At 35.5% G+C, this 16524-nt stretch overlaps 1 protein-coding gene across 1 annotated transcript; it reads left to right on the forward strand.

Moving 5' to 3' along the window:
• Positions 1 to 1412: 1412 nt before the first annotated feature.
• Positions 1413 to 15123, forward strand: TSPAN19 (tetraspanin 19). The gene is made up of 8 exons (XM_061206184.1): positions 1413 to 1478; positions 1569 to 1641; positions 3330 to 3454; positions 6813 to 6887; positions 10031 to 10141; positions 12636 to 12779; positions 13696 to 13779; positions 15055 to 15123. The coding sequence occupies exons 1-8, from the start codon at positions 1413 to 1415 to the stop codon at positions 15121 to 15123; spliced, it is 747 nt and encodes a 248-aa protein (XP_061062167.1).
• Positions 15124 to 16524: the final 1401 nt, after the last annotated feature.

Below are 16524 nucleotides of genomic sequence, written 5' to 3' on the forward strand. Positions count from 1 at the left end.
CCTGCTCAAAAGACCCAACGTCCCCCATGGCTTTCAGGGAGGGGGTTTTAAAGGCAGTGTGAGGGAGGCGGTGGCAGGGTGCGTGATCAGCTCATGGACAGTTCTCTGCTCGGTTGGCATCAAGGTGAAGTTTCAAGCATCATCAACCTTCTGGTTTCAACCAGTCTAGGGTCTATGTTCTTATGTCAGCAGTTTTCACCTGGTGGGGGTCTGCTTCCTATAAAAACAACTTATGAATGTGTGTCAGGCCTTTATCTGTATCTTTCAGGGAACTGGGAGTTGGGTGATTCTGCTATGTAGCAGATTTATAGTCTAAATTGTTACCAGTTCCCCAGCCCAACAGCTCTTCTTTGTTTCTACATCTTCACATTTCCCAATCACTAACTCTTGAGTCAGCCTTTTGAGACTCAAGGGAGGCCTGGGAGGCTAAAGCAAAAGCCTTTTACTTCAAAGGACAGGGACACAGGGGCTTGTATAGTGTTTCACTTTCACCAGGTCAATTATGTTCTGCATGTATTGAAACATTGTAAACTACAATACTTTTTAAAATACTGAGCCAGCTAGAATTGAAACAATGAAGGAAAAAAGAAAACCCAGAAACATACCCAAGAAAATGTAAAACCTCCATATCTAATAAACCAAGCACCAAAACTGGTAAGTATTGATTTTTACATAAATGTTTTAGGAAAATTGGCTATCTGGAAAATAATTTTTATTTAAAACCACCTTAAATTAGTTCCCTTCCTTACACTGTATACCAAAGTAAATTGTAAGCTCATTAAATAATTTCATTCACCTATTCATTGATTCATTCATTCAATAAATATCTATTGCTATTGTACCCACCATGTGTTAGACTTGGGGTTGTAATGGTATACAAGATCTACTCTCTCTGCTTAAAGATCTCAGAGTCTACATGGGAAGGAAGACAAGTAAAGATGAAAATAGGCAACAAATAGAGATTAGGGAAAGGCTTCCAAGGCTAGACCTCAGTGAGAAGTTAACATTATTCTGGGAAAGAGGAGGACAGTCAGATGTAAAGGAAAGGTTTCTAGCAAGGAGAACAAGGTGTGTTATGACTGGAAACAAAATAAAATATTTCATTTTCTGAAAACTGCAAGGAGTTCAGTAAGGCAGCTATTGACATGTTCTACAAATGCCCTCTTGGTCTCGACTGCCTGGCCGAAAAATGCAGATAAAGAAAGACAGGTACAGTTTCAAGACATCTTCAATATTTCCTTATATTCAGGAGAGCAAAGGGGAATGTTATACTGACCGCTGGTATGAGAAGAAAAATATGCAAATAAAGGACGTGAGTAGGCAGAATTATTTAAAGTTATTACTGTGGTGAGTGTTTATTGTAAAAGTTGTGTTTATCTTTTCAGAATCATCAGTATATGGGGAGAAAAAGAATGTTAAGGAAAAACAAAACATTAATTTTTAAATACTTTCTTAATCTCATTAATGGAGCTTTCTTGGTAAGTATCTTCATAATTATTTAGTAAAGAAAATGTGCATTTATATTGGCAGTTAGTTCAAAAATAAGTATTGGCTATCTTTTTTTGTAGGTTCTTGGACTTTTACTCATGGGATTTGGTGCATGGCTTTTATTAGATAGAAATAATTTTTTCACAGCTTTGGGTATGTATCTATTTTCCTTTCTCTAAATCAAACAAGGCATTCAGTGTTAAACAATTGCATACATGATTTATTCAGCAGGTGGCAGTATTTCTCTAAAATTCATTAAGTACTGTCCAATTTTTCCTCAGAAAGTCTTTGCCAATTGTTCTAAAAACACCTTATTAAATAATAAAACTTAAATCCGAGCCCATAAAGGAGAGGGAACTTTGAGAGAGAGATCTAGGAACTTTGGGCAAGAGAGATGAGAGAAATGGAAGATTGTGGTTGTTCTGCTGACTCTGGACTTTCACAGATCTATAGACTTGAAAGGATAATGGAGATCAACATAGCTTCACTGCCCAAGTTAAATAATCTCTTTTAAAACTCAGTTACCATATCCTGTCACCACCACATGATTAGAAATAAAATAAAATATTCCCTATGGAAACAACTTAAATGTACATCAGTGGATGAATGGATAAAGAGATTTTATATATAGCTATATATAGATATAGACATATAAATATATAAATATATATATAGATATATAGATATATAGATATCATATCGTTAGGCACTATCCCATGAGCTGAGGATATAGAAGTGTACAAGAAAGATAAAGGGCCTGTGCTCATGGAGCGTAATTCCAGTGAGGAAGACTAGAAAACAGCACATAGAATGTTCACAATTTGACCCCTGCAAACCTGCCCAGTCTCACCTGCCTGAAACTGTAAATGCCAGCAAGGCTGAGTTTCCTACACACACTGCACCATTCTGTGTCTCAGAATGCTTCCACCATTCCAACCTAGAGACTTCCAATTATAATTTAAAGCCTAAACCCAGGTGTTACCTTCTCCAGTAATCTTGCATATCTTCACCTTCTCCCCCTACTAGATTAGGTGCTCTTATACCCAGTGGTGTGCTGGTAAATGTCCTGGGATGGAGTCTCAGTTTATGGTATTTGCTGATTTCTGTGGTTTAAATAATCCCATGACGGCCAATTTCAAGGTACCAGTGTGGACTGAGTTGGTTTACAGATTTTGTGAAAATGTAACAGTTGGCTTTTATGTGCCAGAACAATCTGGTTCCAGCACACCACTGCCCATTGCCTCTACTCTTCTCCCATAAAACCTAGGGCATATTTAATTTATTTATCTCCCTTTAAAAACAAATTGTTAAGCACTACATCTGTGCCATAGCACTAAGAATTTAACAGTTAGCCTGTTGACTATATAAATATATATAGTCTCTAGCACAGACAGCTCAGTCTAGATGGGGAGAGAATAAAATACAGTTTTAACGGGGCCATATTAGCAATAAACTCAGGGATTCATACACGGGAAACTTAACCCACATGTGTTAAGTACTCAGAATATTTTTGATGAATGAATGAACGAATATAAAAATGTTTGGAGGTACATTGGACATAGAAGAATTCACCCTAGAAAAAGTCATCTTCTTTCATAGAAGACAATAAAGATAAGGTAAAGTTAAAGGGATCTTCTGAGATTGAAGAAATTCTCTCTCATGTCATTAAAGGAAGAAAAATTGTTAAGAGCAAGGAAGAGGTGCTAGAATGAGGTTAAAAAAGAGAGAAAGAGAATCCTAGTGGTTTGTTAACAGCTGCCTAGGAAACCTTGGGTTGCTGCATTTATTATTAAATAGAAAACAAATATCACTTAATAATAGCTATTTTGTGGTTTCCACAGATGAAAATAATCACTTGATAGCATATATTTTTCGAATTTTGATTGGAACTGGTTCTGCTTCTGTTCTTCTTTGTCTCTTGGGTTATTTGGGAATTCACAATGAAATCAGATGGCTTCTAATTCTGGTACGTACTTCATTTCAATAGCCTGAATTTGTATCTTTGATTTTCAGTGTTTGAGTCACACACGTGAGCAAGAATGATTTATGTCACTGTAACACTGCAGTACAATGTGCTCTTGGGAGTAAGGCCATGAAGTGCCCCCTCCCAAGAATCTTTTCTAGGTAGAATTTTCTTGGTGAGTTTCCCATGGACTAAATCTGGACCTCAACACTTACACACTTAGATATTAATTTTCAACACAGCGTCAGTAGGAATCCATCTCCTAGGGTGAACTACAATTAACCAAACTTAAATCTGAAGACTAAAATCAGAATACAGTATGTTAAAGGCAACGAACAATGAAGTTTAGCAGGGAAAAGGAAACATGGCCTGTAGTCGGCACATTTTCTCCCTGTGGGTGTGCCATGTGGGAAGCTAGCTTGTAACTGAGATCACAATTTATAATTTAACAAAAAGAAATACAACTGCTGAGAGGGCCAGACTCTGGCATCTGGCTAGCACACTATCTCTCCCCAGGCATATAACATGAAAAGGTAAATTATAATGAACATGAGCCATTTACCATACGTGGAATAGGTATGGATCACAATCAGTGGATTCAGGTAAAATATAGCTTTTAACATTTTCTTTAAATCAAATTAGTTTTAATTCACAGGCACTTTCCTGTGAAGCAGATAGGAAATTCAAATGTAGCCAACTGTGCCCCTCTTGCCAGGAAGAATGCAGAGATACTTAGCTTTTATGCAGTGCTGAAAGTCTGGGTGGTCACTTTGGATTCTGTTTATCAGTCTACACCAGTTACCATGAAAGCACTCACTTTCCCAGCTGATGTGGTCCCTTCAGGACTACATATTCTGCTGTTTGAATGGCCCAGGACAGCAAAGGCAGTGCTGTTCTTCATCCAGTATATACCAGTACGGGCATATCGGTGAAATTCTTTTGTGAAGGATTGGTAAGTAACCATTACCTCAGTTCCTTTCCTGCAGTTCCCCTTCCCTGAGGCCTGAGACATTCAACCCTGCCAAGGACACAGCAATTAAAGGAGTCATGCCTGACAGAGGAATTAGTTACTGCCTATTGTTAATAATTGCTGCCTGTTATTATTTGAATATTACCCATGGCAGAGGCATTTTAGGCAACACTGGAAACCACACCTTCATTTCCCTCTGGGTCTCGCCTCCTTACCATGGCAATGCCAGGAAGCCAAGCGCTAGCACCCATTGCTTTGAGAATCTGCAGACTCTAGGATCAGTCTCACAATCTTTTTAGTCTAAAAAAGACCTCATTCTCTCTTCTTACTCTCCTCAAAGGCACACTCTCTATTCTCAAATTTTATCTTTCTCTTCTCCCAGGACCTATAACATAATTTTCTCATGGGGCTTCTGATTTTGGATATGGAAACCAGGACAGAAATGATTTGCAGGAAAATTTTAATTTTCTCATTGCCACAAATTCCCATTTAAGTAAAGAAGACACAGAGCCTGCTATTAATATAATGTTGTGGTTTGAGGATGGGAAAGGAAGGGGGCAACTAGAGGGAGAAAAACATAAACATCTTATAAGTTTCTGCCTCATGTAATTCAAGTATTAATGGACCGTGACTGAGAAAGCCTGACAGACCCCATCATAAGGAATATACATGCTACTAGGACCTGATAGCTTAGATCCTGAAGCCAAGATACCATTCTCCCTTCCGGACGGTCCATGGAAGGGTATTGCAACATTTTGTAATCACGACACTTTTGCTATTCTCCTCTGAATTTACCAATACTGTTTTGATGGACACACTTTTTCTTTAACCATGTTAATTCACATAGTCAAGCTATGGGCAAATCTTATATAGGCCTAAACACTATTCTCTGGCTTAAAGGTGATTTTGCATGCTCCTACTCTAATCAAATAGATACTACTTTTGCATTTTAACTCCTTGGGACAATTTCACTTCCCTGTTAAAAGTTCTCCAGCAGTCTCTCACTGTGCTCTCTAAGTGCTAATAACATATAAATACTATGAATATTTCTTCTGTAGATATCTAACTGCTGTTAAAAAATAATTTTCAAAGGTAAAATCATGAATCACCTATATGAAAATGAGCATGTATCAGAGACTTTATTTATATAATTAATTAATAGGGGAACCAGTAAGAAGTAACAACCAGTTTAAATAAGAATTAAGCTTGTGGAGATTTATATTCTCTATAGACTATTCATTTGCATATTCATGAATAGTAATCATTTGCATTGCTATGGAAACTTTTGTATTACTATCAGAGTTGTGTAAGTTAACTCTTTACAGAGTTGAATAATAGTTTAGTCAAAGGTAACATTTCATACTCCCATTGAATCAGAAACCTGGGAGGGTCCACAGACAATAACCAGCTTGCCATTGAAAAGAAACCCAGTGACTTTTTTGGAAACAATTGTTTTGCACAGTTTTCCCTTTCTCTACCTGTCTTCACTACTATCCCCTGGCAGTGAAGATTAAGTAAGGTGTTGTGTGTAGAAGTATTAAAAATCTAAACTTCTAAACGGATCTAAAGACCATATTTTTGTCTCTGAAAATAGGAAATATATTTGTCAAGTAAGCAATTTTAATGGAGTATTTTAAAGTATTAAATGTTTAAAATAGGTGAAACTAAGAATACTAACAGTAAATCATCCTTGCTTATATTGATATTTTAGTTAGTAAAATATTCAGACTGCTAACTTTTAAAATTATTTTGAATTCTAGATAATATGTATCACTATGCACTGCTATGATGAAGAAGATTGCAGTGGCCATAAGTTTAAAAAAAAGAAAATAGTCAAATAATGTGAAAATCATTTTGTTTGGCTTTGGATAGAAGTATTTTCAGTTTTCAAAGAAATAGTCCAAATGTGCATACAGATTAACTTTACTATTGCCGTTGCTTTTGTTACTTTCTCATTATTTTTATTGTTGTTGCTGTTGTTACTTTGTGCATGATGGAATAGTTTACATGGTAGGTCACAATTTAGTGAGTTCTCCACTGGTAGCAGAATGGTGTAAGTGGAGGTCTAGATATTTAAGTTCCCCTCTATGACAGTTTTAGATCCGAATGAAGAAGGTATCATCATCAACTCCATTAGACCAAGTAGTCTGTTAGGGTTCTCATGAAGCACTATCACTTCTTTCTATCTTACTCTTATCCAAATGTTCATTGATTTTTTTTCTTTGCCTTTTGTTTCAATAATTTCACTCACGTATGAGAACAGGAAACTTCAGCAATACCTATGTATATTTTAAGACTGTACATTTCATGTGATGTGCATTTTCCCATCACTGTAGCATCTAAAAATATATTAGGAGCATAGTTCTCATTTCTATGTGTCTTTTGTTTTAGTATGCAGTACTGCTAATGTGGGCCTTTGGTGTTCAAGTTGTACTTTCAGCACTCATCTTCACAAAGAAAGAGGAGGTATGGAAACATCATCCTTTTATTTGAAAAATAAAGAAAAGCAGATACTTTAGATTATTGAGACCTAAACCTATATTAAAAGCTAAAAGTAAATGTCTTTGGGGGAAAAAAAGGATTCAATGGAAGTACTAGAATTCCACATAGGAAGGGGACAGGGGTCAGATTGGAATGGTGGGCTAGGAGAACTTGTCTTTGACTCTGTCTGCAGAAGATTGAGAATGTTGTAAATAACAAAGAATGTGGGGGAAGAGGAGATGATGCTTATTGTGGGATATGCAAAATTGGCCCCCCAGCCAACCCTGGCTGCCACTACTGACTCCATCACTGTACTATATTCTATTTTTGTAATGAAATATCTTTAGACTTGTACTAATTTTAAATTTAGCAATTTCATTTAAATAAGATTATTGAACAATTCGTATATTTTGTACAGGTATGGTCATGAGTGATACAATTAAGTTAACTAGAACAAGATTTATATTTTTCAAGTCAAGTTCAAAAAAGCACATAATAAATTGCCTGAAAAAACTTTTTGGTAGCAAAACTTACCTATTACAGCCTACAGACTTTTAATTCTTTAAGAAGTTTCAGTGTTTCAGTGCAGTGAAGTTCTGACTTTGTCTCATGGGAGACTCTCCTGTAGCAATAAGAGCATGGACTTGAAGTCATACAGATCGGCATGTGACTAGATAGCAACAAGTCATTTAACAGTCCTAAACCTATGTCTTCATCTACCTACCTTATAGAGTTATCATTAACTGACAATTATAAAGTTCCTGTTATAGAGTAGCTATTTGAGAGCTCTCTACCTTCCCTTAATTGATTTTGAAGGAGAACCTGATTAATTTCTAGGCTTCCTAGCCTTCAGATTCTTTCTATATACCAACTCCTAATTAATGGCCAAACCTCGACAAAATCTTTCCTATACAACACCATTGCCCTCCAACTTCATTTGCTCTCTTGTGCTTGGCATCTATCCTGGATATCTAATTATCTAGGGCCTGTTGTTAATGGTTTGGCATTTGGAGCTAAAATTTCTTCTTTCCATATCCAAAATGTGTGTGTGTGTATGTGTGTGTGTGTGTGTGTGTGTGTGTGTATGCACACACTCAAGTGAGTCCTATAAAGCTGTTTTGGTGGCAAAGCACCAGATCCCAATCCATCAGCCTCTAACTTTTGGACCTGGTGATGGAACCTGAATATCACACTTAAGGACCCTTAACACATGAATATAGTTAATCAGTGTCACCCATATTTATTTATTTAAGTATTATTCACATACTCCTCTCTACCTATTTTAAAAATAATAAGAGCTATCATTTAATAATAACTACCATGTGCCAGAGACTGTGATAAGCACTTTATTGGCACTATATTGATCCTCACAACAACTCCTAGAGATGCATTGTAAATCCTTCTTTCTTGGACAGGAAACTGAGACTTTGAAAGGAGAAAATACGTGCTAAAATATATCATAGCCAAATGAAGGAGTCTTCACTCTAATACTCATTAACTGATCCCAGAAATGACAGCTTTGTTTACATCACTTGCTTTCTACTTTCAAACTGGACTGAGCTCTCATGAGCCTCTAAATATTTTATGTCATTTACAGTGCCTAACTCAGTGTTGGAGATGCACTAGGTCTTCATGGGATGTTTGTCAAATTGAATATGTGTGAGGGAATTTTATTTATATAGTAGTCACCTAGATTATATATGAAAATCATTTTTACTCTTATGTACTAAGGTGTGATTCATATGCACTCTGAATCTCCCAAGTAATGCTTTAGAAGGTAAGTAAGGACATAAGTCTGCCCCCTCTCCACAACAATATAAAATGGAAAAACATCATTTTCTATTCTAAATAAAAATTAACTTAGGGAATATGTTAAATTGATTACTTATAGATCTAAATAACATGTTATTTTATTCCAATCTTCTTAAATGTATTAAAGCATAGATATGTAAGTGGGTAAAAGTTTAACTTGTACAGATGTCTTAATTATTGTAGTATTCCCACCAGTTATTTAGTTTTCATTATTAAAGAACAGCATATTACAATGAGAAATTATTAGACTAGAATCCAAATGAATTATATTTAGAAGTCTCAGCTCCTCTTCTTTATTCATGTAAACAAAGCAAATAATCATATTCTCTGAGTATCTATATCCGTGTTCATAAAATACAAATAATATCTGGCCTTTCTACCTTTTTTGGGGGGGGCCGCACCGCGCAGCATGTGGGATCCTAGTTCCCTGACCAGGGAGCAAACCCTTGCCCCTGCAGTGGAAGTGCAGAGTCCTAACCACTGGACCGCCAGGGAAGTCCCTGGCCTTTCTACCTTTTGCTATTTTACAGGACCAAGTTAAGAATTAGTTATGAAAGTCATATAAAGTTCTAAATGCTTTAAAAAGTTCCTACTAAAAACTACCTCTGCAAAATCTAGATTTCAAAATAGCAGTTTTCCCCCAAACTTTCACATGATTGTTTTTGTTTTAGCATTGTGAAAAGATAATTTTTTTAATTAAAAATCATAATTCTTGTAAAAATATACAATAGACACAGGTCAATAATTTTATTTAACATCTTGTTTAATGCAGGAACCAGTTAAGATATAAAAACCAATTCAAAGGAGAGTCCAAAGAGAAGACACTACAAAACCGACACAAAACAGGCTTGGAAAGGGGACAGATCAATTCCATCCCCACCAGGAAAAATTCATCTGCATTTCTCTGACAAAGAATCATTTGCCTAACTACAGTTTTCTACAACTTACAAAGTTGTAAAATAAATTAAAAACTAGGAAAGGTACAGACCCGTAGAATCAGAGGACCCTGAAGGTATACTAGAGAAAGCCTAGTTTTCATTGAAAAGATCCTCAGTCATTTTTTTTGGTCCATTTAAAAGCCTTTACAGCACATAACTTTCTCCCTAATCAGAAAATAAGTCTAATGTAGTCTTCCTATAGATCACAATGTGAAAGACCAAAGGCCTCCACACTCACTGATTGCTAAAAATAGTTATAAGGAAGAAAAAAACACCTAGAAATAATTAGAAAACAACAAACGGACTTTGAATACTTTTTATGAGGAACCATAAGGAAAGTTTCTATCAAATTTTCACTTTTAATAAAATTTTCAACAGGTTCACCAAATATGGCATGATAAAATTGATTCAGTCATTTCTGAGTATGGATCTAAGGACTTGCCTGAAGACATACCCAAGTGGACAATTCTGAATGCCTTGCAGAAAAGAGTAAGATGAAATTAGCATAAAACTAAAAATTAGATGCCAAAGGTGACCGCTGCTGAGAAATGGGGAGACAAGGAAGGACAGGGGATGGGGCACAGGAATTAGAGACTCTTGTATTCATCTAAACCAACAGGGTGGGATAGGATTGTCTCAACTTACAGATCTTGAGTTTTATCTTTCTTTTGTAATGTGTATCTCCTTTTCTGGGTTAATTGACATGCATTTTAACCTGAATTCATGTGTAAAAGTATTGGGAGTCTACTGCCAAGTGGAATAATCTACCCTGTCGCCCCCATGGGGAGATAGGGTCTAAGCACAGCCCCTGCTGGCAGCATAGTATCCTGGTGGTTACCATTTGAGCCTGAACATCAGGTTTGCCATGCAGTAACTTTGTGATACCGGATAAGAAACCTTCTTAACTTCACGTACCATATTAACAAAATAGGCAGAATAACCCCTACCTCTGGTTGTTAGAATAAAGGAAGTAATGTAGGGAATACAGAGAAAACCTTGGATCTGGGACATAGTAAGCAACTAATACTTGTTAGCTAATGTTGTTAGCATTATTATTTTCACAGTTCAGATTTTTCTCGGCAAGGTAAGGGAGTGTATGTAGTCAGCCAAATTGTTTACAAGAATAGATCAGCATGGGAACATAGTAAGTGCTTTATACCAAAAAAAAAAAAAAAATAGCAAACATTTAATAGCACTAGGCCCTCTTATAGGTGCTTTTCATATATTAACTCATTTAGTCCTCCCAACCCAATGAGGTAAGAACTGTCATCTTCATTTTATAGATGAAGGTCAGAGAAATTCAGTAACTTAGCCAGTTTCACTTGGCTAATGAGTGGCAGAGCCAAGATTCAATCCCAGACAATCTAGCACTAGATTTTGTACTCAGCTACTACACCAGAGCCTCACATAAGCATAGTTATTATTTTTAGTATATTTAATAACAGAAATGCTTTTTAGGAGAATTTAAATGTATTATAAATGATTTTATTCATCTTATTTTTTTTGCTGATGTATGTGATCTGAACATGTATTGCATTTTCAGATTGCATTATGACTGATAGCAGGGTATCAAACCTTCCTAAGGTCATAAACTGATAATTAGGAAAACAGTTCTATATGTATGACATCACTATTTTTTTTTAGCTATTATTTCATTGCATTTTATTTTAAGTTTTTTTTTATTGGAGTATAGTTGCTTTACGATGTTGTGTTAGTTTCTGCCGTACAATGAAGTGAATCAGCAATATGTATACCTATATCCCCTTCCTCTTGGCCCTCCCTCCCCGCCTTCCCCCACCATCCCACCCATCTAGGTCATCACAGAGCACCGAGCTGAGCTCCCTGTGCTATACAGCAGGTTCCCACTAGCTATCTATTTTACACATGGTAGTGTATATATGTCAAACCTAATCTCCCAATTTGTCCCACCCTCCCCTCCCCTCCCCCAGTGTTCACATGTCCATTCTCTATGTCTACGTCTCCATTCCTGCCCTACAAATAGGTTCATCTGTACCATTTTTCTAGATTCCAAATATATGGGTTAATATACAATATTTGTTTTTTTCTTTCTGGCTTACTTCACTCTCTATGACAGACTCTAGGTCCATCCACGTCTATTATTAATAAGAATCCAGCTTACAGTTTCTAGCCATGAATATCATTGAGATAGTATATGTCGGTTTGATTGTTTAAACTAACTTACAATATCCAAACTCTAAAGCACTATTTTAGTCATTCGACATTTCCAAGACTGACAAGATTGTTGGTACATATTGGGACATAGGGAGTACTGTTGTTATAACTTTCAATAACAAATTTAGAAAATAATGAACTACAACTTTCTCTTATTTTCTAGGTGACAAATATATAAGCTGATTCTTTCACATCCTCCCAACTCAACTTGATAGGATTGGAAATAAGACATTTAATAGATATTTGATCATTTCTATGACTATTTTCCTTATTAACTTTTTGGGTTTTTTGTGGCAAATTTTCATGCAATACAAAATATAAAGTTAACATCTCACATTAACCCTAAGAAAGTAGTAATAACCTTGAGTCTCTATGTATATTAAACACATATGGCAGCACATGTTGGATAAATTATAAAGAAAACTGTTATAGTTAAGAGAAGGTATGGCTAAGGTGATTCTCTCTTCTGTTCTGGGTCTAAACATGGTTTAGTAAATCAAGTATCTCTTTCATCCTGAGCTTCTATAAGGTAAATTCAGATATAACAATTTCATTCAAACATAGCCCACTTATATGAGTAGAGATCTTTAGCTCTGGTTAACATCAACCATAGCAGCAACAAGGTAATGGATTAAACAAACAAAAATACACTTATTGTTTTAATTCACTATATTTCAATGGAGAATAAATTAATAAATTTATCACAAAACCACTTTAATATACATAGGAGTCATATAATTAACTGCATTTTCAATATTTTATAGTAAAATTTATAGAATCTTTTTTCTAGTTACAGTGTTGTGGCCAAAAAAATTACACAGATTGGATGAAGAATAAGAATAAAGAAAATTCAGAACAGGTGCCATGTTCTTGCACAAATTCTACATTAAGAAAGTGGTTTTGTGATGAGCCACTGAATGCAACTTACCTAGAGGTAAATGTAAGTTAAGGCTTCTCCAAGTGTTTACGGTACCTTTTTTTTTGCAAGTCATTTTAGAATTCTGAGCAATTTTTTATATTAAAAACAATGTCATTCATGGTTATTAGGTTCTTAAGCAACTTCACTAAAATGAAACCATAGCGAGGTGAATTGTATTATTTGTTATATAACAAATTAATTAAACTTGCTGGAGTATGTGATATAAGTTCTCCTAGAACTTGGGATACCATCAACTTTCTCCTCAACCATCCTTTGATGAAAGAGGCACTTATGACAAATCTCTGTTGTGTAGGATTGGTAAAGGAGCTGCAATAGCAGAAGTAAAGAGGCATGAGGTTTGGCAAAAACTGAGGGAGGAAACCCCAGCAGTGACAAAAATGGTGTTTAGGTAAAGGTGGCAGAAGCAAGAGTAGAGGTTCATCTGTAGCAACTGCTATTTACAGATACAGAATATTGATAAACTAGGGATTTCCATCCCAAGAACTTCTTATACTTTTGTAGTTTATATACTGATGTTATTCTATTTTTAAGATGTATCTTTCAATAACATAATTCATTCATAGATAAATGGAGCATTATGTTTCTTAAAAGGTTCTCCTATTTGGGAAATATCACTTTAGGCAGTAGTATGCTGAATTACAGTAGTGTGTAGAAAATCAAATCCCTCTCAAAACTAAATTTCTGATTTCAACTACATGACAACATCATAGCAACTTTAAAAGTAGCAACCGAGGTGTACTGCAATTATATGAAGCTTTCTGGGCTAGTAAGTCCAGTCTCCAGTTAGACATTGACTTGCTTTTTAGACTTTGGTAAATTACTAATCTCTGTGTCTCTTCTTCTTTGTAATGGAATTATGTATAAAAACATTTCCATCTCCAAGTCAGCCTAAGTAAGTTCTTTTCCTTAGGGCTGTGAAAATAAAATCAACACATGGTATCATACTAATGCTTTAACATTAATTGGAATTAACTTTGGACTTTTGGCTTCAGAGGTAAGCTTTTGTTTATATGTTTAAAGATAAAAAAATTAAGTATAAACTATACAGGATAAACTGTAGAACAACCAGATGGAGACCTAATCAGACAAATTAATCCAATAGGAGCCAGGACACTGAGACTGTCACACCCAGGAGAGGAATAGGTCCCAACTGGAGGTGATATCCCTAAGTCAGCCTGGGTGCAGCCTGTTAATAAGTTATCATCCTGGGAGGTGGTGATTTCATTGCTTTGTGATTTTTTTTAGAAATATCAATACTTCATATCTCGGCAGTGAGAGGACCATGTTTGGCAGTCTGCAAGCTGGCAAATTTCCTAAATCTAGGCTGATGTTTGACATTAGTAAATCTATTCACTCAAATACTCATTCGTTCATTGCCTCATTCATTCATTCAATAAATTTGGAGGGGTGGAGAACATCTACTGTGTGTCAGGTACTGTACTAGATGTTAGAGATACAATGGGAAGCAAAATCTACATATTCCTTGACCTCCAGGGTGCCAACTGCAGAATCAAAGTTCAGAAATAGTACTTCATTCTCCAGCTTCAGTGAAGACTGATGAAAGCTAGTGAAGGCTATGGATTCAAAGAAACTGTGAGAGTGGATAGATTATTACTGTGTAGACTAAAATGTTGGAATAAATATGTAACGCATGGTTTGGCCAAAATAGGATACCAAATTTAATTTTATGTTGATCCACAAAGGCACTGACCTAAAGTTCCATAAATTCTCTTCAGCTGGTAACAGTGTTAGTCTCAGGATAGTGGTAAACAAGACATTTTTATAAGCACCGATATCATTCTTTTTAAATGTTTATTCTTTATTCATGCTGAGGTATTTAAGGCAAGACTGAATGGGGGATATTATCTGTGCTCCATTTTATCATCTACCCTTTGCAGACCACCTTTCATGATCCTGTAACAAAAAGAGGGAGTTTTGTAGGAGTGATGACAAAGTTAGAAAGATGATGAACACAAAACATCAGCAGTTCATCAAGGCATCTAGCCCAATGATAGCCCATGTAATTAAAACTGAGCAGTCTATTCCTTAGCCCCCTCTATAAATGAACTTGGTGACAGCTGGGTTACCCTACAAGACACATTCTGCAGACTTCTTATTCACAACCATATGTACCTTACTCTGAAATTTTCTTATTCTCCTTGATCCCTTTTCCATTTACAGAATACATTTTGGTGATTATATAGTATTAGCTTTACAAATTATTCTTATTGATTACATTTTGATCTCTTATCGTTTCCTTTTTTTCCAGGTTTTGCAATTCTCATTAACCGTTTCCTTCTTCAGACACATCAAGAATAGAATATACGCAGAAAAGTAATCTTTAGATTTTAATTTGTCCAGAAGAAACCAGTTAATTCTCAAAATAATCATGTTGTATTCTTCTAGTCCAAAAAACAAAAAAGTTTTGAATTATATTCATTAAGTTTCAGATTTATTCAAGTCATTGATTATATGTAACACAGAATTATTGGATATTTTAATAAATCAGCCCATGAAATTTTTATTAATTTGGTTTTTCAAAATATCAAATTCTGGAGAGATTGGAATTGACATATATACACTATTGATACTATGTGTAAAATAGATAACTAATGAGAACCTACTGTATAGCACAAGGAACTCTACTCAATGCTCTGTGGTGACCTAAATGGGAAGGAAATCCAAAAAAGAGGGGATATATGTATACATATAGCTGATTCACTTTGCTGTACAGTAGAAACTAACACAACATTGTAAAGCAACTATACTCCAATAAAAATTAATGTAAAAAGGGCTTCCCTGGTGGTGCAGTGGTTGAGAATCCGCCTGCCAATGCGGGGGACACGGGTTCGAGCCCTGGTCTGGGAAGATCCCACATGCCGCGGAGCAACTGGGCCCGTGAGCCACAACTACTGAGCCTGCGCGTCTGGAGCCTGTGCTCCGCAACGAGAGGCCGCGATAGTGAGAGGCCCGCGCACCGCGATGAAGAGTGCCCCCCGCTCGCCGCAACTACAGAAAGCCCTTGCACAGAAACGAAGACCCAACACAGCCAAAAATTAATTAATTAATTAATTTAAAAAAATTAATGTAAAAAAAGATCAAATTCCGTAGCTCAGGACTTTACCTTGACTTATTTTATGAATTCAGAGAATATCATCATATATACTAATTTCAAAATATGGTAAATTATCACATATATTTTGAGTTTCTTATGTAGAAAAAATACCTATATGATGTTCAGAAAACACTAAGTAAGCAGTTATAACATGTACTTTACATTTGCAAATTTAAGGAAACAATACTGATTTATAGGAGATTTAAAAGAAAGATTGAAAGATCTTCATGACACTACCTCCACATTGAATTAATAATTTATTTCTCTCTTCCTATAGTGCTTGCAAGTGAATAATAAATTTAAAATTTTACAGATTTGGATATACTTTAGTGGCAATAATAAAATATTAAAATAACAATGAATTTTTAACTATAGCAAAAATAATCTATTCTAAATACTCGCTGAATTCTCATACTCATTACTTTCTCCTCATTTTTTCCCTTTTTTTATAAGTTTTGTTCTGGGCATGCATGCACAGTTCTCTGAAGGATATAAAAATAACCTACCTGTTCTATTTTCCTAACAATGATACTGTGAGAACAGAAAAAAAGTCCTTTGAAAAAATAAAAGCTGCTATACAGATATGAGGTATTATCATATCATTGCTGTCCTTTATAGGAAAAG

The sequence above is a fragment of the Eubalaena glacialis genome, chromosome 11 (assembly GCF_028564815.1).
Source record: "Eubalaena glacialis isolate mEubGla1 chromosome 11, mEubGla1.1.hap2.+ XY, whole genome shotgun sequence".
NCBI lineage: Eukaryota > Metazoa > Chordata > Mammalia > Artiodactyla > Balaenidae > Eubalaena > Eubalaena glacialis.